This window comes from Rhineura floridana, chromosome 6 (genome assembly GCF_030035675.1).
Source record: "Rhineura floridana isolate rRhiFlo1 chromosome 6, rRhiFlo1.hap2, whole genome shotgun sequence".
Taxonomy (NCBI): domain Eukaryota; kingdom Metazoa; phylum Chordata; class Lepidosauria; order Squamata; family Rhineuridae; genus Rhineura; species Rhineura floridana.
The window spans coordinates 12,476,303-12,503,265 of record NC_084485.1 but is presented as its reverse complement, the minus strand read 5'-3'; the positions used below and the strand labels follow the sequence as shown (position 1 = coordinate 12,503,265).

Below are 26,963 nucleotides of genomic sequence, written 5' to 3'. Positions count from 1 at the left end.
ATAAGCATTCCCTGCATCTCCTCATCCAAGTCATTAATAAAAATGTTGAAGAGCACTGGGCCCAGGACTGAGCCCTGTGGTGCCCCACTCATTGCCTCCCCCCATTTTGAGAAGGAACCATTGATAAGCGCTCTTTGAGGGGAAAAAAGCTATCAAAGAGAAAAGGGCCATCAAATTTCAAATGGAGCATAGCTGCACGGCAGAACACATGCTTTGCATGCAGAAGCTCCTACGTTGATATCCCAACATTTCTAGTGAAAAGGATCAGACAACAACTGATGAGAAGGTCTCAACCGAAGAGCCTGGATGTCTGCTACCAGTCAGAGCAGCTGTGGAGGTGGAAATTGCTGCAGGTTACGCATTCATCTGTGGTCAGGAATGGAAATCAGTCAAACAAATACAACTGGAACTTGTTCACATAATTATTGTTGTTTTTAAGTCTGCAAATGATATGTAATGACTCCTTTTTTTAAACATTGTTTTGATGTTTCCTTGAAACCAATGTAAGAAGTTATATATATAGTTACATAAGTTATGCAAGTTTCGTATCTTATGTTAAACAGCGGGCTGTGAGACAAATGACAGAGTATTTGGTAGAAACAGAACTGCAGCATACAGAAACAGCGCTGACTGTGACAAATACAAGTCAGAACGGAAATGGCTGACTTCTGATATCCCTGGGGTCAACGCCCTTCCACACCTGTACTATTAGTGGGACTCATTCCATATGTTTATCATTCAGCCTTTCAAGCCAAGAGCCACAACGAGCAGACTTCTCTTTGTGATCTGTAGGCTTTCCCATGACCTATATCCCAAGACAGAGTTATAATTTTCCCTATAGCGTATCACTGGGTTAGAGAAAGCTATTGGCAAAGAAGAAAGTTATTATTTCCAGAACTCATGAAGAGAGAGAGAAATAAGGAGTTGAGGCAATATCGAAATACTCCCTGGGTGTGTCTTGCTGGTTTGTTTCAAAGGAACAGCTGCATACCAATATTCCATTCTCTATGCTAATCAGAGCATATAGATTGGACTGTAGCCTGCCTGGGCCTCTTACATCATCTGCAAAAATTATGTCCAGGCATGCTATGAATACAGTTGGTATAGTACAGTGGGGAGGAGAGCCTGGCTGGGAGTCCAGAGTCTGTGAGTTCAAATTCCTGCTCGTGTCTCTTGGGCATCAAGGGCCAGCTAAAGATCACCTCCACAGTGAGTGGCTGAGGGGTTACGTGCCCTGCCACCTGTGCAGCTGTGGGCAAGCTGCATAGTCCCAAGGAGCCCAGCTGGCAGCTGCGGACAAGGAAGGGGCTGGCTTGTGCAGCTGTGGCAAGCTGAACAGGCCCTAGCCAGCTGGGGAGGACTAGCCTCAGAGGGAGGCAATGGTAAACCCCTTCTGAATACCGCTTACCCTGAAAACCCTATTCATAGGGTTGCCATAAGTCGGGATCGACTTGAAGGCAGTCCATTTCCATTTTTCATGCTATGAAAAAAGCTTGTGGATAGATACCAATCCTCTGGTTTCTTAGGGAGCTTGAGTTAGAAGCTGGGAGTTGCTAGACTGAAATGTGTTCTGTGGCACCCTTAGAAAGACATTGAACCAAAGGGAATGTGTCAGTGAACCTTTTAATCAGCACAACAGAACAGAGGAACAGTGTTCAGTTGAGGGTCCTCAGATTTTTCTCAACAAGGATTCTGCTGGGGTTGAAAATTATGCATCCTCCTTCAATGTGGCACATACCATGATGCAGCAGGATTGGGATGGATGGAGCTCATGACAAGTACCTGATAAAACCTGAAGCTAAAGCACATTGTATCAGCCTTGTAATCTCCCCCGGCATTATTCAGTTGTACTATGCCAAATGAGCAGGAGCATCAGAGCCTGGGACCCCAGTGTGGTGGAGACTCAAGGGAATGGTACAGCATCTGCTTTGCAGAAGCAGAAGATGCCAGGTTTAACCCCTGGCCTCTCCAGGCTGGGCTGGGAGAGACCCCCTGCCTGAAACCCTGGAGAGCTGATGCCAGTCAGTGTAGACAATACAGAGCTAGATGGATCAATAGGCTGGCTCAGTATAAGGCAACTCCCTATGTTCCTAAGGGGTAGTGTCTTGTGGGTCACGGGGTGGAGCATGGTGGGGTTGGTTGAAATGTGGGGGAAAGAAAATGGCACATGGTAAGCGAGGTGGGAACATAATTAACATGGGAGTGAAGCTAACAGCAAAATGCTCTCAAGCCAGCCAGAAATCTCAGGCTATGAGGATGTAACCAAGTGGGCAGGTTATTTTCGGCTTAGCTTGGGAACTTTTGCTAATAGCACCACTCCATGTTTATTAAGCTCTCCACCCTGAGCCACCAGGTAGCCAGAGTCTGCTTGCTCTGATCTACCAGGTGCAGCTCCCTGCCTTCACTGTTTTCCATCCAATTCCACCAGGCTGCACCCTTGACCAGCGACACCACCTCTTAGCTCTCATGCTCCACCCCTTTGAGCAGTGTCTGAACCTGATGGGATCTGCCATTGGACTTATGACCGGGGATGATAGGAGAAGCTTTGGCTTCAGGCTTATAATGTGGCTGTGGCACTCACATGGTCAAGGTAAGCAGGACCCTGCCTAGCCTTCATCCTGTGAATATGCAAACAGGGAACACCTCTGTTGGAAGACTCACGGCACCCATTCATTGACAACCAACAGAGAGGCAGAACCGGAATGCAAGTTTGTCAAGGGGATTGTAGACTGTGCTTTGATGCTAGTTTTGTGCTTGTTGTTCATTGATTTGGAGTACTTACCCGTGATGGGAGGCGCTTGCTTGGATTGGTAGGGTGGAAGTCAGGGAGGCCAACAGAAGGTGGAGCCAAAGCCAATGACAGGCAAAGTCAGAGCCAATGACAGGCAGAGCCAACTCATCTAGTTTTACCTCTGCCCTCCTGCTGAGTTCTACAAAGGCAACACCGAGACTATGGAGGAGAAAGCTGATAGGCAGTGCTGCAAGTAAGTAATTGCAGGCAGGGGTGGCTGGCTGAGGGCAGACTAAGGCGGGGGAGGGGAGTGCCCCATTCTTCCTAACAGATGATCCTCCGGTGCAGTTTAGTCCCACCCCCGGCGGGAAATTTCCCGTGAATGCCCATGGATGGGAGTTGTAATCCAGCGACATCTGGAGGACCACATGTTCCTCATCCTTTCCTACACTGTACGAGCTCCTCTAATGCTAATAAAACCTTTTTTTTCAAAGGAGGCCTGTCAGAGCGAGAGGGGCAGAGAGAGACTCCCAGAGTCTCCTACCAGGAAGAAGTCCAGGATGGGGAGAAAGAAATCAGCTCTTTGCATGCCAAGGAGCATGCCTTAACCATCAGACAATACTGCTCATCAGCACCCACTAGTAAAAAATCTCTCCCCTGTCTCGAGTGATTTTACATTGTCATTCTCAGAGTTTAAAGCAGCCAGTGAAAAAGAGACGGAGAAGAACAAAAAAAGGCTCATCACATTATAATTTGCAGATGGGCTTGGACATCTTCTTGCTCCCTTTTCATATATTTCATTGGGCGCAACATCATGCACTGCTGGATGACGCCCATTAGGTTCTGCCATTAGCCAGATGCATGATGTCACATACAGTGACCAGAGGGATTGGAAACAGACCAGGCAAATCTCACTGCTTTACCCAGTAACTTACTGGGAGTTTCGCCAATCACTTGTGATCTCACTCTTCAGAGAGGAGGCAGGGTGGGGGAGTGGGCAGGGAAGCTAGATAGCGTGCTTTACAAATCCCAAAACTTCACATTTTTGACCTCTCTGGCATCACCAAGGCAAATGCCGTGGGAAGTCTCTAAGGTGATGGCATCCAAAATTGGCTTGAGAAAATGAGCAAACTGATTCTTCAAATAGGAGGGTCTCTCTCTCTCTCTCACACACACACACACACTTAAAAAAATGCCTGGGGTTCTTTGTCTCAGTATCTTGGATACCAGAGAACTCCCACGCTTGTCAAAAGTGAAGACCAGCGACAATAATTACTGGGGAATTGGGAAGAAATTAAAGAAGAGCCAAAGGATGCAATATGGCATATTAAGGACAATTGACAATTATAACATTTAAACAACACCTTCCAAGATAAACATACACTTTTAAAAAAATTGTAGAGGTCTCATTTGTGAATGGAGCATTACCTCATGATTTGTATGCATGAAATACAAGTCTCTCTGTCTCTCTCTCTCTGTCTCTCTCTCTGGAGATATTATAATTACATTGAACACACACAAACATACACATCTTCCAGTTTCTTCCTCCTCCCAAATGCATATCAATATTTAAAAGTTTTTAAAAGAACAAGGAGTCTGAGCTTACTGATGAAGAACAACAGATATCAGCCCCACTGGATAAATTCAGTACCCATTTCACTTTTAACCCCCTACAACACCTTATTTTAGCTGAAACATTTCCTGACATTCACTTACAACCTGTTCATTTAACACCACTCCTTTCCTAAGCAAGGTCTAAACAGTCCAATCTCAAAATGAAGCCATTCAGAAGAGATGTTCCAACTTCACCAGGAAACAAGGAAAGCCTAAACCATTGCCCTTTTAAGGCGAGAAAGACCCTGGCACCCATTAGAAATTGACATGTAGGGGAACCTCCAGCTACAAGCTCAAGGTACAGACAATCATAAAACAGCCAAACCTTTGTTTATCACTGACCAGCGCCAACAAGTATGTGGAATGCCTAAAGGGGGGAGGGGAGCATTATTTCAATTGAGAGCTGCCATCCGTGTAGCAGTTCAGACAAGAATTTGTCCCTCCCTCCCCCCAAGAAAACCCCATCAACTGTACTTTGCAATCCCTAATGCTGAGAATGTTTTAAGCTGTTTGTTTCAGACTGGCAGACATCCCAGCTCACTGGCCAAGTGCATGCTGTGCAGCCTAACGGGGAAAGCATTAACACTCAATAGAGCCTTATATATTACTTAGTATAAATTATGACCGTTGGCAGTTTTTCTCATCATGACTGTTCCAGCGACTATCCGTGGAACTTCAGCAGCTCAATTCCCCATGGCTATATGGGCAGGGAATGGGGACAGGGCTGGCAGGTCAATTCCAGTTTCAAATCAAGCAGAGCAACTACTCCTGTTTCCAAATAAATAGGGAAATGGGATTCCATCTGTTTCTCTTCATTAAAAAACAAACACTGTTTTTAAAACTTGGAAGAAGAAAAAAGCTGTAACAATAACAACAAATTACTAAAATAAGGTGGATGAAAAAGGCAGTCAGTTCAAAGATTGCGCTTTTCAGTTTTTTTAAAAAAAATGTTTTTTTGAAGGAATTTGGCAGCCAGGTGTCTTTTCTTTGGGAGTTCTTGAATGCTTGTTCTCCCTTTCCTTTGGGGCTCAGTATTAATTGGCCTGCGCTAAATGTACTTGCTTTATCTAGCAAGCATCAGAGGTTCTCTTTAAGACACAAAAAGAACCAAATTTGGAGTTTTGCATGTGATAGTCCAAAATATGGAGCAACACAAGGGTGGGCTGAAAGATGTGTCATTTTAACAAAAAAATAGGAAGCTGAACTCTGTCTGAAAGCCACTAACCCCGTAGGGCCATTCTGTGAGTCAAGAAGGACCACCTTAAGCACATGTCAATAGTGGACTCCACCTGGCTTGATCTCTCTCTCTCTCTCTCTCTCTCTCTCACACACACACACACACACACCAATCTTATTGTTTTGTTGTTATCTAGACTATTTTAAATGTCTCATTAATACAATACAATCACCACCCTCTCAGAGAGCTAGACAGAAAGGGGGAAAATGCAATGCAAAAGGTTACAGGGGGGTGACTTTCAGTGGTATATATACTGAAATGATTTACCAGGGATTAGAGAGCCAGTGTGATGTAGTGGTTAGAGTGTTGGACTACAACCTGGGAGACCAGGGTTCCAATCCCCACACAGCCACGAAGCTCACTGGGTGACCTTGGGCCAATCGCTGCCTCTCAGCCTCAGAGGAAGGCAATGGTAAACCACCTCTGAATACCGCTTACCATGAAAACCCTATTTAATGGGTTGCCATAAGTCGGGATTGACTTGAAGGCAGGCCATTTCATTTTCAGGTAGCCTTTTTAGAACACTTTAAATATTGTACATACAATCCAGTAGTTAAAAGTCTTGTTAGAAGGGTGGATTTATTTATTTATTTATTGCCCTAGACACATGATCTATGGCATAATTAATCTGGAACAGCAATGACACTTGGTTCCATAGTTGGATCATCCCTAACCAGCATTAGAGTCTCCTCTGTTCCAGCTGTACAAAACGACTTTAACAGGGGTTGGAGAGAGAGGGAGCTCTGCTTTTACTTTCCTACTTTTCAATGACCATGATTGGGGGGAGATATAAAAAGGCGGCTTAACAGGGGGCAAACTGGGAACTAATCCACTTGAAGCTATGGAAACAATGCCGATGCCGCCTCCTGTGTGAAGAACCAGCTTTCTAAGCTGTGGCTACAAACTGAGAGTACTTCAGCCAGTAGGTGGCTGTTATTCCAGATTAATTTGAGGCTGCCTTTTTAAGTGGGCAGAAGTTGCACTGTTGAGTTCATGGGGTGGGTGCAAGGCACAATAGTAGCAAGACTAATAATAGTAATAATAATAATTTAGGCTGTGTACTCACCATATATTTAAAGCACATTGGAAGCATATTAGTTCCCCCAAAGAATTCTGGGAGCTGTATTTTCCCCATCAGAGAGCTACAATTTTCAGCACACTTAAAAAAAAAAGACAGTTCACAGGACTGTTTGGGGGAAATAACATACTTTCAATGTATATTTAACTGGGTTGCTACAACTGTATGCCATTTGTATGTTTACAATGTGCAAGGTACTGTACAGGATCCATGAAACGTATGGTTTACATGATATAGATGCACGAAGCAGGCTTAGAGAAGAGAGAAGGGAATCATGAATATTAGGAATTATCCCATTATTGTTGTTTATATTTTTAAGGCAGCATTCAAGCCAATGGCTCAGAAGTGGGGCAGGCTAGCAATTCAATGAATTGACCCAAGAAACCATATGGGAAGGACCACAGCTCAGTGGCAGAGTATCTGTTTTGCAGGTCCCCAGCTCAGTCCCCAGTGGCACCTCCAGGCAGGGCTGGGTGAAACTCCCAATTTGAAACCCTGGAGAGCCGCTGCCAGTCAGTGTAGACAATACTAAGCTAGATGACGATTTAAGGCAGCTTCCTGGGTTCCTAGGGGAATGGGACTCGCCCTAAGTCATCTCTGATGCCCTGTACTTTACGAAGGAGCCCGGCTACCACCGAGAAAAGAGAGGCAGCGGGGCTACCCACGAGCTTTCCCCGGGGCGTGGGAACGTCCTCTCCATCACCTTGCCAACCATGCGGTCCCAAAGGAAGGGATTCCCCCAGAAGGAGCTCCCACTTACCAGCTGTAAAGTGCAGAGGAAGATCAGCGTGCAGCGCCCGGTGCAGCATGCCATCCTTCCCGAGCCTCGTGGGCACCCCGCCGGCGCCTCACCCAACAGAGACTCACCGCGATCTCTCTTCTACCATCTCCGAAAGTTCAGCGTCGCCTTGCTGAGAGCTCGCGGGCTGCGAGAGAGAGAGAGAGGCTGGCCGGCAAAGCTCTTCCCGACTCCTTCCTTTCTTTCTCTTTCTGGGAAGCAGCCGGGCTTGAGCGCAGCCAACAGCTGCTCCCAGCAGCCCGGGAGGTGCTCCTGGCGCTTTGTGAAAGAGCCCCCTCTAGGAAACCTCTACCTTGGGCGCATGGATGAGTGGGTGGGAGATGGGACTTGAGGATGGGGGTGGGTGGGAGAATGAGTTCTTAAAAGGGCAATGCCAGGCAGCGGGCCACTTTCCTGAGGAATTGTTGCAAAGGTACTGTACTTGGGAGGCTCTCCAGAGCGGCCATTGTCTGTTGCGTTGCTTGTTAAATGATGTTTGCCATTCTGTTGTCATCGGCTGCACAATTAGTGTGGTGCGGTCGCCATTTCTTTTCATTGTTTTTAATATTGCATTTTAAACGGTTGCAACCCACCCTGGGACCTGCTGGCGAAGGGCTGGTAATCAACAACAACAACAATTTGATATTCAGCAACCTACTTCACCCTTTTGAGTGACGTCCAGAACATCTTCTTGTCTACCGTCAACTGGTGACCTATGCTCAAGAAAACTGAATAAGGCTGCAATGCTGCAAACACACACTTGGGGGCGGCATACTCAGTCAGACTTCTAACTCAGTATAGCCTACTCTGACTGGCAGAGGCTCCTCAGGGTTTCAGGCAGGGGACATCCCCAGCCCTACCTGGAGATGCCAGGGGTTGAACCTGGGACCTTCGGCATGCAAAGGAGATGCTTGACTACTGAGCTGTGGTCCTTCCCCCTATGGGAATGGGGAGTAAGTTCCATAGAGCCCGTGCAGTGTAGTGGTTAGAGTGTTGGACTATGACCCGGGAGACAAGGTTTCAAGTCCTCACCTTGGGCCAATCTCTGCCTCTCAGCCTAACCTACCTCACGGGGTTGTTGTAAGGATAAAATGGAGAGGGGGAGATCTCTGTTTGTATGCCATCGTGAGCCCCTTGGAGGAAAGGCAAGATATAAATAAATAAATAAATGTACCGTAGCAGGACTTACTTTTGAGCAAATATTCACAGGATTGCACTGTGCTGCAAGGCACATGTCACAGTGGAACGGCTGATGGTAAAGCTGACAAAAGTGACCCTATGCAACATTTCGATGTACAATGCCCACACAACTGAACAAGAACACCACCAAGTGGTTGTTTGGAGAAAATCGATGTCCTTGGGCTAGAGTACCCAGGGGTAGCCAACACGGTGCCCTTGAGATGGTGTTCAACCCCAGCTCCCTTCAGTCCTAGCCAGTATGGCCAATGGGCAGGGATGATGGGGGTTGTAGCCCAACATCTGAAGGGCACCATGTTGGCTACCCCAACACATATTTTGTATGCATGTGTCTGGCTCAATTTCTGGCTACAAGGCTCTCAGCTGGCAATCTCTGGAAAAGAGCCCCACCTGAGAGCCACTGCCATTCAGAGCAGACAGCACTGGGCTAGGCAGACTAAGGCTGTGAACACACCATACATTTAAAGCACATGGCTTCCCCCAAAGAATCCTGGGAACTGTAGTTTACCCCTCAAAGAGTTACAATTCCCAGCACCCTTAACAAACAACAGTTCCCAGGATTCTTTGAGGGAAGCCACATGCTTTAAATGTATGGTGTGTTTGCAGCCTGAAGTCTGGCTCAATATATGACCGCTTCACATCTTTAAAGCTGTAGTCTTTGTAGTCGCACCTACCTTAGAGTAAGTAAAGGCGGCTGAATTGATTACAGCTCATGCTCTGACCACACATGCGTAGGACCAAGTTGCAGAGCTGCTCCTGCACAAAGCCCATGGCCCACGATAATGGTCCCAGTGTCCTGTGGGCAACCAGTTAATAGGATAAAGAAAGGCTTTTCAAAGCCACCCATTTCCATGCAGGAAAAAGATGTGCAGGGACAAGTGCTCAAGAGAAGTGCAAATTGCTGTGTGTGATAAGTGCACACACCCCTACTTTGCTGCATGTTTATGTGCGGGTGAAGCAGCCCTGGCCATATGCAACAAGTGTGCACAGCATACGGATATGATGTATCAGCATGAATACAAGTGCATAATTTGCCACTTCTGCAATACCAGATTTAGGCTTTTTTTCTCTCTCTCCCTACGCAGAAGTTCTTTCTATGTAGGAAAAACAGGATGTGTGATGTGGTCTCTAAATGGAAAAAGTTTGACAGGGCTGCTGAACTGCGGTCATGGCCTTAAGGGAGACTTCAGAGGGAAGAGAGTTTTACATTTTTGTGCAACATAAGCAGAGCCCTGCCCACAATCCTGCTTGCAGCAACGGATAGCTTGATGCCTCCTGGAATCCCACAAACTGGGCACAAAGGCATAAAAACATAAGAGCTCTGCTGGATCATACCGAAGGCCCATCTAGTCCAGCATCCTATTTCCAGCAGTGATAGATCTGGAAAACCCACACGGAGGGCATGACAGCAACCGCCCTCTCCCACTGTTTTTCCACAGCGACAGGTACTCAAAGGCATGTTGCCTTTGATCCTGGAGGGAGCATATCATGTGTCCAGTGGCGGCTGGTGGCCATTGAGACTGGTGGGGCAGAAGGCAAAGAGACCCACAGTAGGTGGAGCCACAGCCAATGACAGGCAGAGACAACTCATTCTAGTTTTGTCCTCCTCCCTGCTGAGTTGTACAAGGGACGGCTCTGAGATGAAGAAGAAGGAAGCTGACAGGTTGACAACCACCCCTTGGTCTGGGTGCAAGGAAGGAGGAAGGCAGGTGGGGGGCTGGCTGAGGGCAGACGGAGGTTGGTGGGGCAGTGCCTGAGTTGCCCCAGCCTCCAGTGCATATAGCCACTGATTGTGTTAATCCCCACAGGTATGTTTAATCCCCTTTTAAAGCCGTCTAGGTTGGTAGACCACACGTTGTGGCAGCAAATCCCATAGTTTAACTATGTGCTGCGCGATGTCCTTCCTTTCTGGTATTTCCTTAGCCACTTAGTTTATTTACGATATTTGGTCCACCTTTCTTCCATCACGGAATTTTGAGATGGACTTCATGGGGGTTCTCAAGCAGCACCTATCCAGGCACTGACCTGACCCAAACCTGCTTAGCTTCAGCAAGGTGGTTGCATCACATTAGGGGTGGTGGTGGAAGACAGTGGACGGGTAAGGGGGGCGTGGGGGGGCACGCACACACACGCACACACGCCGGGGCCCAGGGCAAGCTGATGCCCAATGGGCCCTGGCATTCCTGGAGCAGGCCCTGAACAGGGCGACTCTGAGGGGGAGGCAAGAGGACTGCGGATCGCCGCCGCCATCCAGAGGCCCCATGGCTTTTCAATGGAGGAGCAGCCCGGCCCGCAGCAGCAGCAGCAAAACTCGCCGTCACTGCCGCCGCCGCCGCCGCACCACCACTGCTACTATTACAACCAACACCACAACCACCAGCAGTACTTGGCCGAGGGCAGCGGGCCCGGTAAGGCCCAGCTGCAGAGGAAGGCGCCTCTGCAAGCATTCAAGCCTCCAGCCTCCGCAGCACAAAGCGTCCCACAAGAAAGCAGCCCTGCAGTGTCGGTTAGCTGGAGAGAAGATGATGGTCCCAAGGTCATCTAGGGAGCTGAGCAGGGAGTTGAACCTGGGGCTCCCCAGTACTTTTGATTTAACTAATAACTTCTTCAGATTGGAACCCTGGGCTCTCCCTGCTTTTAATTAACAATATTATGATAACATTATTTTTTATTTAATTTAATTTTTGTAAATTATAGATTCTTTTTATTGTATTTTTATTGTATTTTATACCTGTGTTTATTTTTCTTTGTAAGCCGCCTTGAGGGCCTTTGGCTGAAAGGCGGGTTATAAATAAAATTTAATAATAATAAAAATAATAATAATCACGTGCCTTCAAGTTTCATGTCCCCAGGTAAGTGTTTATAGCACTACAACTTTACTCATTTTCTTGAGCATAGATCACCAATTGATGGTAGACAAGTGCATGTTCTGGACGACACCCCAAAGGATGAAGTTCATCCCAAAGAGTGAACATATTGTTGTCATCATCATGAGCCAGATGGAGCATTGGTCTGACTCAGTATAAGGCTACCTATGTTTCCAGGAAGAAGTGTTTGGTCATCAGCCCTGTTCCATACCCTCTTCAAAAGTTCTTGCCTGGCTAATGCGTCCTTAGAATTGTGATAATGCTTCTTGCTTGCCTGAGCCAGGGTGGTGGTGGTAGACATGTGTGAATGTAGAACCTGTGATTTTGCAAGCTTTTGTACATGGCGTATTTTGCACAGGTAGGAGTAGTATCTGTGGCTCTGCCCACTTTTGCCTCTGGCTCCACCTACTTTTCCTTCTAGCTCCACCCACCTCTTGCATGTGACCAGGCTTGTAGCAATCTAAATGTTCTGGAGGGGCACCCAAAAAAAGTGGGGGGGGATTTTTTTCTGTAATAAATTTAATTATTTTACTTGCTTTTTTAATTATTTGTAAAAAAAATTAGGGCAGGGGCTTAAAATGATTAGCCTCCCCCCCCCGGCTATGGACCCATGGTCTTAAAGTATTAGTGGCTCTCTGTCCTGGCAGTCTGCTAGGCAGTTCAGAAACTAAGCAGCCAGTTTCTGAATCCCTGGTTTACAACACCAAGGCCTTCCATTGCCTGACCCAATGAAATCCAGTGCTTGAGTCACACAATAGTTCCCAGGGCCAAAATGTAAAATTCAGTTATATTCAGGACTGATGAAACTGTCTCTCCTTCGGTGAGATTTGTGGCACTGCAAAGAATCTGAGCACAGCATCTCTGCAGTAAATCCTTTTGCATTTCCTGAATAAATATCTTTTTTTGAGATAAGCAATAAAAGATGAGAAGGGAGGTGATGCCTTTTTATTTCACTGTTAAAACAACAGACTAAAATAAGCACATGTGTTGGGACTGTACACCTAGCGGGCCATGAAAAAAGGTGATTTAGGAATATATCAAACCACTGGAAGAGTATAAAAGGCGGGGGAAGGGAAAGCATCAGATGCCTTTGCACATCAGAATAACAAAAGGAACAAGGAACACGATCTGAAGGAGGAATGGAAAGCAGAAATGAAAGCATGCAAAGGGAGATGTTTTCCGCCCTCTATTGTGGTATTGATGAGAGATTTTGCCCCATAATATGGATGCGAGCCAAAGAAATGGAGGAGCCAATTCATCCATGCATTGTTCTTTTTCTTTTATTTATATCTATGCTGTCTTTCAGCAAAAGCTCCCCCAAAGGCTAACAGGAACATTATTAAAAAAGAATCAATTAACTTTAAATTAAACAACTGAATATTTGAAAAATCACAAAATAATAAAACAGAAGGAGAAGCAGCAATAAAAGCAGGGAAGCTGCAGGATGATGATGATGATACCCATTTGAAGCCCATGAGAATACAATTGTCTTCACCTGGCACAGGAGTGATATTTAACACTTGATTTAATGACAATGGCAGATAGTGACTTGCACGTGTGGCATATAGGCAATCATGAATAAAATGGCCCACAAACAGAACTGCTGCTGAGTTCATTACTTGGAATCTAATGGGAAGACCTACCATTCTCTCTCCCATCCCTACCCCCTACATTCTCTTTTTTCTTTCTTCTCCTGTTTCCCCAGTTCTGTCTGGCTGCATTCCTATTCTACTAGGATTAATTTATTTTCGGTAACCCTTACAACAACCCTGCAAGGCAGATCATTATTCTCATCATCTCCATATTGCAGACAGGGCTATGGTTCCTTCCAGATGACCTATCTGTTGTGCATGGGTCCTGATTTGTTTGCACAAAGTCTGCAGGGAGGATACATGGCATTAGCTATTTAATGAGCATTCATTCAGTTTGTGGGGTCAGTATATAACACTGAGGCAAGCAATTGCTATTCCACATTTTCCAGTCATCTTCCTTACTGCAAAAAGGCTAATTTGCTGGCAGCAGAGATGATAACAAACAATAAAGATAATAATTCTTAAGATTATGTAAAATAGTTTTTTTCCTACTTGGTTTAGGCATCACAGAGTGGTGCTGTTCTATTTTTGTTTTGTTGTTTAAGAGTAGGGTGAAGGAAAGAAGATGAATGATGGAATATTTGAGGATGGAGAGTAAAGAAATTATGATTGGGAGTTGATCAATAATGTAAAAAACTGTTTTAAGTTACTTGTCCTGACCTACAAATGATTTCTCACTTATTCCATGGCGTTCCTAAAATATTTTAAAGTCCATTTTTAAAGTCCATTTTTTAAAAGGTTTGTTGTTCAAGTGTGCCAAATTCCCTGTATTCCCTGTAATTGCATAATCCTGATTTGCTGGTATGCCATTTAATCCTACCCACAAAATAGAAGTGCCCTAAAACTAAGCAAGAATTGGTTGCTTAAATTAAGGCCACCTTCTGTATTCATAGCAGAGGCAAGATTTCAATCAGAGACTCTGTGTTGAAGACCTGACTTCAAACTCAGACCCCAAAATCAATATAACGCAGTTGGAGCTCTTTGGGGAATCTATTCAGCACTTGTATACATCCTTATAGGTTGTGAGCACACTAGTCGCCCACAGCAAAGCGTTCCATTGGCCACTCCTGGAGGGGCAACAGGTTGATCCGCTGATCAGTTGCAAAATCTGTGTGAAGCTGAATTTTTTTTTAAATTGCACTTGAGCTGATCCGACCAGGTTTTACAGTAAAAAGGGACAGGGTTTGACTAGCGTTGTGTGCCCCCATTTTCAGAATTTATTTATTTATTATTTATTTATTTGTTTCATTTATAGACCGCCCATAGCGAGTGGCTCTCTGGGCGGTGTACAAAAAGGTTAAAATACAAAATATCAACAATAAAATCAGACAACAAACAATAAACACAAGCAACAACTAAAGAAAAAAATAAAAAATAAAAAATTTAAATTATAACATAAACGCTTAAAATGCCTGGGAGCATAGCCAGGTCTTAACCTGGTGCCGAAAAGATAGAAGCGTAGGCGCCAGGCGTACTTCTTCGGGGAGGCTGTTCCACAGTTCGGGGGCCACTACAGAAAAGGCCCTAGATCGAGTAACTGTCCTCCGGGCTTCTCGATGGGTTGGTACCCGGAGGAGGGCCTTAGATGCTGAGCGAAGTGACCGGGTAGGTTCATAGCGGGAGAGGTGTTCCACAAGATATTGCGGTCCTACGCCGTGTAAGGCTTTATAGGTCAAAACCAGCACCTTGAATCTGGCTCGGAAACAAATAGGTAGCCAGTGCAAACGGGCCAGAACAGGTGTTATATGTGCTGACCGGCTGGTCCGCGTCAGCAGTCTGGCTGCTGCGTTTTGCACTAGCTGAAGCTTCCGAACTGTCTTCAAGGGCAGCCCTACGTAGAGCGCATTACAGTAATCCAGCCTAGAAGTTACCAGAGCATGAACAACTGAGGCGAGGTCATCCCTGTCCAGATAGGGGCGTAGCTGGGCTACCAACCGAAGGTGGTAGAACGCATTCCTTGCCACCGAGGCCACTTGCGCCTCAAGAGACAAGGAAGGATCGAAAAGAACTCCCAGACTACGAACCTTTTCCTTCAAGGGGAGTGTGACCCCATCTAGAACAGGGTGAACATCCACCATCTGGGCAGGGGAGGCACTCACCAACAGTGTCTCAGTCTTGTCTGGATTGAGTCTCAGTTTATTAGCTCTCATCCAGTCCATTATCGCGGTCAGGCAATGATTCAGCACATCCACAGACTCACCTGTAGAAGAGAGAGCTGGAGACACACTGGAACCAGCAGGATAGTGAGTGTGTCTCTACCCATGGTCCTGAGTAAGTATTTGCACTAGGAGTCAATATCCATCTAAAAGTTACAGAGTGTTAAACTTTTTTATTGGTCTGTTGCATTTTATTTTATTAACTTTATTGTTTTGCAGCAAAAACATGAAGACAGTCACAATTCACCTCTCAAAAACCCAGACTAAAGCTAAATAATGCAGAGAAGGGAAAATTATGTAACAAACATCATTAAGACCATCACTTCAGGCCAGCAAAAAGAGGAAAACATAAGTCACTCAAGGTCTATCTCTTCTTGGTTCCATATGGAGGGAAGGAAAGATCAAAGACACTTCCAAATAACGTCACAGAGCTGGGTGATATAGTATTTGTAGAGGTCTTTGTTTAAGGGCAGAATCAAAGGCCACCAATTTGCTGCAAAAGTTAAAAGAGTATTCTAAGACTGTGCAGGTCTCCACCTAGGGGTAGAAGCATCTGCCAGTGCTGGTTCACTCAGTTTCTCATTTTTCCAATCTTACATTCAGTTCTCAACATTTATGCAGCAATTCATAATCTTTCATAGTCTTTTTTTAAAATCCTCTTGAAAATTCTTTAGCATTTTAATGTGAATTTCTCCTAATAAATACATATTTGCAATAACTCCTAATATATTTTTTTGCCTAGGGGTATTTCTGCAAATTTGGTATTGTTCTGTTTAAGCGATGTCTCATCTTTTGTTACCAAAAGTGTTGCAAAGGTTTTTTTTTAATCACAATGTGTCTGGTCCAGGATGAGACTGAGGAACCAGACCAGTGGGTGAAAGCAATTCAGTTTTTATTAGAGTGACATCCACACAAACGCTGCGCCTTCTCATAAAGCGCCGCTGACTTACAGATCCTGCGACATGGAAAGATAGTTGACAGAGCGAAGTGCACTTTCCCGCCCAACTCTTAAGTAGGACCCAAACAGGCGCGAAGCCTTTCACTCCGCCTCAATCCACCCTCAGGGGCCACCTGTCTCCCCCTCCCCCTTTCTTGTCTCTTCACTCGTTGTCGAGTACGCGGTGAGGGGGGAAGCGCCGGCCCCTCCCCTTCTGAAGATTCCGACTCCGGTATGGGCATAAGGGGAGGTCCGGGCGGAGGGGGAGGCGTGTGAACTTTCAAGGTTGGCTCCGAGACTCTGGCGCTCCCAGGATCTCCGTTGCTGGGCAACCCTATCTCTGGACATTCCTCTCCTTCTCCTTCGCTCAAGTCTGACAGGGGGCTCCCCTCCCCCTCGTCTTCTGACTCTAAATCCACGGGACCCCAATTCCGCATCCCGACATCATCCCCTCTTCCAGGCTGAGCCCCCCCCCTAACTGGCTTGGGACGGTGGGGAAATAACTCATGAAACCGTTTCACTAACTCTGGAGCGTGCACATCAACTTCATTTTCCCAACTCCTATCTGCAGACCCATACCCTTTCCAATGGATCAAATACTGCAATTTCTTGCGTCTTATTCGGGAGTCCAAGATGTCCTCAACTTCGTACTCCGTCTGCTCATTTACCCTGATCGGAGCCCCTGGAGGTTCCACTGGCCGCAACTCACTGGGGGGGGGGGCTGCTTTGGTGAGCAGAGATCGATGAAACACAGGGTGTACCTTGAATGAATCGGGTAACTTCAGCCAGTACGCCACCGGATTAATTTGAGTCTCTATTTCAAAAGGCCCCACCCTCTTATCTTGCAGTTTTCTGCATTTGCCTGGCATTGAGAGGAATCGAGTGGACACCCATACCTGGTCTCCTGCTTGAAGGGGGGGGGCTTCTCTCCGGTGTAAATCGGCAGCTCGCTTGTACTCCGTCTTGGCTTCGTCCAGTTGTTGTTTCAGGGTCTGTTGGATGGCTTGTAACTCCTGTAGAAATTCTTCAGCGGCGGGCACCAACACTCCCTCCGAACTGCTAGGAAAGGCTTTAGGATGAAATCCATAATTTGCGAAGAACGGGGTTTGCTGAGTGCTGGAGTGTAAGGCGTTGTTGTAGGCAAACTCTGCAAAATGTAAATACGAAGTCCAGTCAGTTTGTTGGTAAGAAACGTAACAGCATAAATATTTCTCCAAAACGGCATTCAAGCGTTCCGTCTGACCGTCTGTCTGGGGGTGATGGGCAGACGAGAGTTTTAACTCCGTCTGCAGCTGCTTCCAGAGCGCCCTCCAAAACTTAGCCGTAAACTGAGTCCCTCGGTCCGAGACTACACTGTTGGGCAATCCATGCAACCGGTAAACCTCCTTGATGAATAATTTGGCCGTTTCTTTCACTTCTAAGGGCCCTGGGCAAGGGAGAAAATGTGCCATCTTGGTAAGTAGATCTACCACGACTAGAATGGCAGTCATCCCTTGTGACTTTGGTAGATCAGTTATAAAGTCCATGGAAAGGTCCTTCCAAGGCTCACTGGGGACCTTTAACGGTTGTAACAGCCCTGCTGGTTTTCCCGTTTGATGTTTAGCTCGCATACAAACCGAACAGGATTTCACATAGTCCTCAACGTCCCGGCGCATCTTCGGCCACCAAAAGTCTTTAGCTATATTCTGAATGGTTTTGTAAATCCCGAAGTGTCCTGCAGTGACAGAGTCATGGCACTGGTGTAGAATTTTGAGTCTTAAGTCTCCCTCTGGCACGACCCTGGCCGTTTTAAACCACAACAACCCATCTCGCCACTAGAAATTCACCTCTGAGTCTGGATCCTGCCCCGCCTCGTGAATGTACTGCTGCATGCCCGTCCCTTCCCATTGCGCTCTTTTGAGCTCTTCCTCCCATGAAGGTTGGCATGATCCTAGTGTTAATTTCTCCAGCGGGATCACGTACTGTGGCTAGTCCTGGGGCTCACTCTCCTTAAATTGCGGCTGCCTGGACAAGGCGTCGGCTCTCTGATTCTTGGCTTGGGCGTGATACGTAATCCTGAAGTTGAACCTGGCGAAGAACTGGGACCATCTGATCTGCCTCTGGTTCAGCTTCCTGGCCGTTTGCAGACTTTCCAGGTTCTTGTGGTCGGAACGCACTTCAATTTCATGGGAGGCTCCCTCCAAATACTGCCTCCAGTTCTCAAAAGAGTCCTTAATGGCCAGTAACTCCTTCTCCCAGACCGTGTAGTTCTTCTCTGCAGGCTTTAACTTTCTAGAGAAGTATGCGCAGGGGTACAACTCCTTTCCCTCGGGATCTCCTTGTAGCAAACCCCCCCCCGATGGCAAAGTCCGAGGCATCAGCTTCCACTATGAAGGGACGGTTCGGATCAGCGAAGCGCAAAATGGGTTCAGTAGCGAATTCCTCTTTTAACTCTTCAAAAGCCTTCATAGCGTGCTCCGTCCATTGGAACTTTTTCTTTCCCCTTAAACAGTTGGTCAGGGGAGCCGTTAGTTTGGAAAACCCCGGGATGAATTTCCTGTAGAAGTTAGCAAACCCTAGAAACCGTTGCACATCCTTTTTCGTGACGGGTTGCCCCCAGTCCTTTATGCAACTCACTTTCCCTGGGTCCATCTCCACTCCTCCCGCTGAGATTCGATACCCCAGGAAGTCCAAAGACTCGAGGTCAAACCCACATTTCTCCAACTTAGCATACAGGTGGTTTTCTCTCAGTCTCTTTAACACGGTTCTTACGTGTCGGTCGTGATCCTCTTGATTCTCCGAAAACACCAGGATATCATCTAAGTAACAGATTACATACGTGTCCAGTAAGTCTCTAAATACATCGTTCATGAATTTTTGGAAAATTCCTGGACTTCCCGAAAGCCCGAACGGCATGACAAGGTATTCAAATTGACCGTAACACGTGAGGAACCCCGTTTTCCATTCATGTCCCTCCTTCATTCTGAGTAGATTGTAGGCTCCCCGCAAGTCCAACTTCGTGAAAATCTTGGCTGAACGTAGCCGATCTAGCAACTCTGAGATTAAAGGCAGTGGGTAGCTGTTAGGGGTGGTGATCTGATTCAGTGCGCGGTAATCATTACATGGCCTGAGCTCCCCCCCTTCTTCTTCACGAACAACAAAGGCGCCCCGGCCGGAGACTGTGACGGGCGAATGAATCCTCGCTTCAGGTTCTTTTCCAAGAACTCTTTCAGAGCCACCCTTTCAGTCTCTGTGAGCGAGTAAATCCTTCCCGCCGGTATGCTGGCGCCTGGCACAAGATCGATCGTACAGTCGTAAGGACGGTGGGGGGTAAGGTTTCCGTTTCCTTTTCGTCAAACACATCTTGGAATTCCTCATACTTCGGAGGGAGCATCGCTGGCGTGCCCTCTTGTATGGCTCCCGCTAAGGTGTTCTTGATTCCTTCTGGTTGGCAGTTCTCCTGACAGTACTGAGATGTGAACCACACCACCGCCTCCTTCCAACTTATTTTAGGCTCGTGCATGGCGAGCCAGGGCATCCCCAGAATCACCTCAAAGCTTGAAAGATCTGACACATACAGTGAGATGAGCTCTTCATGCCCGGGAATTTGAAGCTTCAATTCCTCCGTGGCTTGCGTTACCCCCCCTGACTTCAGGGGTCTCCCGTCAATGGTCTCCACGGAAAGGGGGGTGTCCAGTGTCCAGCTAGAGATGCCATAACGCTTGGCCAGCTTTGCGTCGATGAAGTTGGTGGAGGCTCCACTGTCGATTAAGGCAGTAGAGTTGAACATCACTCCTCTGGCAGTTGTAATCCGCACAGGTAGAACCAGCACTCCTTTGGAGGGAGGCTGGGTCATCGGGGGGCCTTTGTACAATGCTGCCCCCAGCCCACCGGCCTTCACGTGGACTGGGCATTCTAGTTTTCCGACGGCTCCGTCTTCCCCTTCTTTAGCCCACAGTCTCTGGCCATATGACCCGGTTTGGAACAATAGAAACATAAGCGTTCTCGGCGGCGTCTTTCTTTCTCTTCTTCCGAGAGCCTTGGTCTGCCCCCCCTGCCCTTTGGTCGCGCTACCCGTCATTCCCGAAGTGGAGGGATTCTTGCTGCGAGGCACCGAGGTGGAGTATCTAGGGGCCTCCTGTCTCTTCTCCAGGCGTCTCCCCTCCAGTCGGTGATCGATCTGCAGGCACAGCCGAATAAGTTCTGGTAGGTCGGTGGGGGGGGGGCGGTCCTGGCCAGTTCATCCAGGATCTCCGCGTTCAGTCCGCTCCGGTACATGAACATCAGGGCTGCCTCATTATAGCCAGTCTCTTGGGATAAAATTTTAAACGCATTAGTATACTCGGAAACAGTTCCTTTTTCTTGTTTCAGAGTGCCTAGCTGCCGCGCTACAGTTTCCGCTCTTTGCGGGTCTTGAAACATCTCGGTCATTTCTTGTATGAATCCTCTGTACCTTCCTAGGAGAGCATCCTTTCTCACCAGATACGGAGTCACCCACTTTGCAGCTTCTCCCTCCAGGAGGCTGATCACGAATGCCACTTTAGCCCCATCACCCGGAAATTCTGCATTCCTGACATCCAAGTATAGTTCACATTGAGCCACGAAGGTTGCCAACTGATCACTTTGTCCCGCATACTTTGGGGGTAATCCAATGGGCACCTTTACCGCAGCGGCTGGAGGGGCGGTTCGCATCCGATCGATCGTGGCTTTCAAGGCCTAATTATCCGTTTTCAGCGCCTTGACTGCTGCCAGCAAGGATTGAACATCCGTCTGTAAATCAGCCACATTAGTCCTCAAGAGTCTCACTTCTTCCATCTCAGAAGTGGGATTTGTTCCCCCCTCCGCTCCCTTTGACATCTTGTCCTCGTCCCGTGGAGAGTGATTTAGGTGGCTCTGTCAAGCTGTCAGGTCCAGGATGAGACTGAGGAACCAGACCAGTGGGTGAAAGCAATTCAGTTTTTATTAGAGTGACATCCACACAAACGCTGCGCCTTCTCATAAAGCGCCACTGACTTACAGATCCTGCGACATGGAAAGATAGTTGACAGAGCGAAGTGCACTTTCCCGCGCAACTCTTAAGTAGGACCCAAACGGGCGCGAAGCCTTTCACTCCGCCTCAATCCACCCTCAGGGGCCACCTGTCTCCCCCTCCCCCTTTCTTGTCTCTTCACTCGTCGTCGAGTACACGGTGAGGGGGGAAGCGCCGGCCCCTCCCCTTCTGAAGATTCCGACTCCGGTATGGGCGTAAGGGGAGGTCCGGGCGGAGGGGGAGGCGTGTGAACTTTCAAGGTTGGCTCCGAGACTCTGGCGCTCCCAGGATCTCCGTTGCTGGGCAACCCTATCTCTGGACATTCCTCTCCTTCTCCTTCGCTCAAGTCTGACAGGGGGCTCCCCTCCCCCTCGTCTTCTGACTCTAAATCCACAGGACCCCAATTCCGCGTCCTGACACAATGCAAATTAGGAAAAAATGCTGCCAGTCCTCTGACTAACAAATTTGTATTTATTTGGTTTGTAGTAATTATCAACAAAATGTAAATGTACTGCCTTCAAGTCGATTCTGACTTATGGTGACCCTATGAATAGGGTTTTCATGAGGCTGAAAGGCAGTGACTGGCCCAAGGTCACCCAGTGAGCTTCATGGCTGTGTGGGGATTCGAACCCTGGTCTCCCAGGTCATAGTCCAAAACCTTAACCACTACGTGGCTTTTTATACTGATTTTAATCTTTTGGTCTGTGACCGTAATAAAAGTTTCATTCATTCATTTATTCTCCTAATATAAGTCATTTTTATATGTTATTTTCACTATTCATTTTAATGCACATTTCCCCCTAATATGTGCATTTTTATTGGCTGGAGAACTGCATCGCAAAATTGTGATAAGTGCAAATTTCAAAAGATGGCTGCATTCAAGTCTCACATTGTTTCAGAATATGTTACTATGCAGAGCTTGGAAGTAATTCATTACAAGTATCAAATTACTTGTAATTCATTACTTTTTTGAGGAACGAGTGGGTAATTCCTTTAATAAAATAATAAAATTTTATTTATGAGTCGCCTATCTGGCCGAATTAACGGTCACAACTTGATTGTAATAGAACTAGGAATAATTTTATTACTTTTGTGGAGTAATTGTAATGTCTCCAGTACTACTTTTGGGCATTACTTGGGGTGGGGAGAACAGGGGAAGTCTTCTGCTCCTCTGATTTGTGGATGAAAATCATGTGCTTCAAACTGGGCTTCTGTGCAGTGTCACTCTTCCCTTGTGCTCTGTGGGTGGGTAAGAGGTGACAAGAGAGGAGATGGAGAGTGAGACAGGGTGGAATGGAGAAAACAATTGTTTTAAAAAATTGATAGTGGTGGTGACGAATGGAGTGGAGGGAAAAAGGAGCCAGAGGGCAAGAACATGGATAAAGTAGGAGAAGGCAGCAGCAGAATGGAGATAAAGAACTGTGGAGGTGAAAGATGGCAATGTGTGTGTGTGTGTGTGTGTGTGTGTGGTGTGTGTGTTTGGAGAGAGACAACCACTCTCTGTCCTCCATCTAGGCAAGCAAGAGGCATTGTCAGAGTTCAAGGACAGATTCCAACCAGGCACAAACACATTTGGCCCCTGGGCCTGGGATTCTCCACTCCAGCCTTATAGTGTATCCTAGTTGTTGCGGGGACCACAAATAGGCCTTCCCTGCAGAACTTAAGGCCCTGGGTAGTAGATAACGCTGTTGCACACGGATGATTGAAAAGTAAAATATAAAGCTTCTGAACACAATAATAAAATGAAGGCGGAATGAAAGACAAAAAAGACTCTAACTAAACAACCTGGGATGGATGAACAACACTTGATGTTGCCAAAAGTGTTTCAGACAGATGGTCTTCTTCAATGGCAACAAATATTGATAAATAGATTAGCTGCTCCAGAGTGGATCCAGAGCACACAATGTTTCAGGCTTATTTGTATCTGGGCTTTTGCTCTTAGAAAAATCAAGTTATGAAATTATCTTACATTTACATCTAACTTACATTCCTCCCCCCACTTTTTTGTAAGACATATTACAGATGGAGCTCACCACATAATTAAAGAAAATGCTGTAAGAAAATCCTCTACTCGCAAGACTGTCGGGGATCTGGACAAAAAACGCTCTGATTAAAGTGTCCAAGCATCCACTGTATGACTGCTGAAATGTGAGTTCAACACAGCCAAGCTAAATTTACCAATGAACGTCACTCAAAGGTCACCAACATTTTTAGGCCAAGGGGCACATTTTGGTTTTCTAGGTGAGTGCCATGGGTGCCACCCTATTTGGTCACATATCTCGCCCCACTTCCTCAAATCAGCACCCCATCCCCAGAGCTTGGAAAAGTTACTTTTTGAACTACAACTCCCATCAGCCTCAGCCAGCATGGCCACTGGATTGGGCTGATGGGAGTTGTAGTTCAAAGAAGTAGCTTTTCCAAGCTCTGCCCATCCCCCAGAGAGACAGAAAGAGAAAGACACACTTCCTTAACTTCCCAAGGAATCCGGATAAAATTCAGATGCAGTAGAATTAATCTGAGCCCTCAAAAGCACAAGGAGCTGAAGGAGGAAGTGGGAAACAGTGTCACTCTTCTAACTTCCACCTTCCGGTCTACGTACTTTTCAAGGGAGAAAAATGCAGAGCTTGGAAAAGTTACTTTTTTGAACTACAGCTCCCATCAGCCTAATCCAGTGGCCATGTTGCCTAGGGCTGATGGGAGTTGTAGTTCAAAAAAGTAACTTTTCCAAGCTCTGGAAAAACGTAACCATTCTCACCACCTCATGACCAAGGAAGCTGTATGTGTGTGTGTGTGTGTGTGTGTGTGTGTGTGTGTGTAGATGTGGGGCTCAGAGACTTAGGGGAAGACCTCAAGGGCATCCCTGTGCCCACAGGTGCCATGTTGGCAACCCCTGGCCTAACCCATATAACTGTAAACGCTTTTAGGTGTCAGCACTGGAATACCCAGCCACATATGAAAAAAACCCCGTATCCACTGCCTGCTCTCTGTAGCTTGAAGTAAGAAGGTCTGCTTCCTTTAGAGCTGTCTGTTGTCTAAGCCATGTTCACGTGAAACTCTGGGACCATTCATGAATCCACGTATGTCACTTCATTGTCGTGACTCACTTATTCAGCACTCCCTTGGGGCTGAATCTGCGAATTGATTCCATTGCCAAGTATTGTGTTTGAAGTGATGTGTGGTGTCATGCATGGTCTGTCTGGGATGGGCTGTTCACATGGGCAGGTCCCCACTTGATGCTGCCGTCATAAAGAGTTGAATATGCACACACGTAAACCAGCCTTTTGGTTTCTGCTGCCTGTTCCCCTCCTAAAGCCTACACCCCAGCTGTCCCCTGCCAACACCTGGTTACCATCACCAGTGCTTGCTTATTATACCAAGTTTTAGAAGCAACTCTCCAGTCCATAGAGAAAAAGACAGGAACAGTGTTATACAGCATCACGCCATTGAGGGTAAGGTTATCAATGGCTACTACCTGCAATGGCTATGTTCTGCCCCCACTCTCGGAGGCAGTACTGTATGCCTCTGAATGCCACTTGCTAGCAGGGAGAGCGCGCAGGACTTGCTTGCTGGCTTCCCATGGGCATCTGGTGGCCCACTGGAACACAGGAAGCCATCTAGCTCAGTACCACCTATGATGGCTGGCAGCAGCCCCCCATGGCTTGAAGCAGGGTCTCTCCCAGCCAGAGCTTGGAAAAGTTACTTTTTTGAACTACAACTCCCATCAGCCCCAGCCAGCTTGGCCACTGGATTGGGCTGATGGGAGTTGTAGTTCAAAAAAGTAACTTTTCCAAGCTCTGCCCAGCCCTACCTGGAGATGCCATTGGGGATTGAACTTGGGACCTTCTGCATGCAAGGCAGATGTTCTACCACTGAGCTATGGCCCTGTATCATCATAGCTCTGTGGGAATAGAAAGCTGGACTAGATGGGCCTTTGGCCTGATCCTTTGGCTCTTCTTATGTTCTCTTTTAGTTTCTTTTCTCAGTTTTTCCTGGAATAGTTTTACCCAATCGAGGCTGTTGGGGTGGAGCGGCATTGCTGATCTTGCTTCCCGACATGGATGGCACTGCCTGTAAGTAACCAAGAGGCACAGGGGCACAAGGAGGTCAGTGCACTTTTGGGTGCAACAGTGGGAGCATCAGATTGTTGTTGTTGTTGTTGTTGTTGTTGTTATTAAATAGCATTTGTATACCGCCCCATAGCCGAAGCTCTCTGGGCGGTTTACAACAGTTAAAAACATTGCAAACAAATATTTGTTGTTGTTATGTGCCTCCAAGTCGACTACGACTCATGGCAACCCTATGAATCAGTGACCTCCAAGAGCATCTGTCATGAACCACCCTGTTCAGATCTTGTAAGTTCAGGACTGTGGCTTCCTTTATGGAATCACAAACAAATATACAAATATACAAATTTAAAAACACTTAAAAGAAAACAATTTAAAAACACATGCTAAATTGCCTGGGAGAAGAGATTGGCTCTGCCATTGCCCCCACACCACGCCAACCTTCCTGCTGCCTCGCACCTCTCCTTCTCAGTTACCAGCAGTGGCCTCCTTGTTGGGAAGCCAAGGTAAGCAAAGCTTAAAGCTTAAAGTTTAGGAGGAGTCTTAGTAAGGAGTGACGTGGGTGATGCCACCCCAATTCCGGTGATCATGGGTAGAGGGAAGTATAGCCATGGGGAGGTGGTGAATTACCATAGAAGACGAGGGCAAGGCTACCTACGCCTTGTTCCTTGCTGCCACTCCTCTCATGGATGGGCTCCTCATTGCTCATCTGCTGTGACCACTGGCCTGTGTGTGTTGTTTAACACCAGATCGGTACACAATAAGACCACACTCATCCATGCTTTGCCCATCTGGATACTCGGTGCAACACCAGCACAAGCTGCAGGGACAGGGGGGAGGAGTTCCTGTGGTCTACAGAACTTCCATCTCTGTCACCAGGAAACCACTTTGTCTTGGAGCTGGCTGTGAGAGCCTGCACCTGGTGTTGGGCCAAGGAGACAGTAAACTAGGGTTGCTGCTGGTGTACTGTCCACCCTGCTTCCCCGCAGCGTCTCTAACTGAGCTGACGGAGGCCATCTCGGCTGTGGTATTGGAGGAGCTCAGAGCGATAGTCCTGAGTGATTTCAGTGTCCACTCTGAGGGTGCCTCTAGTGTTCCAGGGTGGACTTCATGGTCTCCATGACAACCATGGGGCTGTCTCCAGTTGTCACTGGCCCGACACATAGGGCAGGGCACATCCTCAACTTGTTTTTTGCTCCAGATGGAGGAAGGGGTGCTCTGGAGATGGGTGGTGGTGGATGTATCGAACTATTGCCTTAATATCCCATACAAGTACAGCAATGCTCAAGATTCTACAACACGGCTTAGGACCGCAATACCTGATGGAACGCCTCTCCTGACACAAACCCACCCATACACTACGCTCAGCATCCAAGGCCCTCCTCCGAGTGCCTACTTGGAGGGAAGCTGGGAGGCTGGCAACAAGGGAGAGGGCCTTCTCAGTGGTGGCCCCAAAATTATGGAATGATTTTGTTGACGAGGTGCGCTTGGCGCCAACACTGTTATCTTTTCGGTGCCAGGTCAAGACTTTCCTCTTCTCCCAGGCATTTTAGCATGTGTTTTTAAATTGCTTTTTAAAAATGTGTTTTTAAATTTGTATATTTGTTTTTAATGTTTTTAATTGTAAACTGCCCAGAGAGCTTCAGCTGTGGAGCGGTATACAAATCCAATAAATAAACAAACTAACAAACAAATAAATAAATT

General features: G+C 46.9%; 1 protein-coding gene across 4 annotated transcripts in view; it reads right to left on the bottom strand.

Annotated features, from left to right (window-relative positions):
• NKAIN4 (sodium/potassium transporting ATPase interacting 4) overlaps positions 1-7,697 on the bottom strand; it is a 153,539-nt gene extending 145,842 nt beyond the window's left edge. For 2 of the 4 annotated variants that reach the window (XR_009763194.1, XM_061630253.1), the window contains exon 1: positions 7,421-7,692. Coding sequence is in view for 3 of the 4 variants with exons in the window: in XM_061630253.1 (XP_061486237.1) it covers positions 7,421-7,474 (54 nt within the window). In the remaining variant the exon portion in view is untranslated. Of the gene's footprint in view, positions 1-7,420 lie in introns of all 4 variants that reach the window. The other 2 variants (XM_061630257.1, XM_061630255.1) reach the window with 2 other exon arrangements.
• Positions 7,698-26,963: the final 19,266 nt, after the last annotated feature.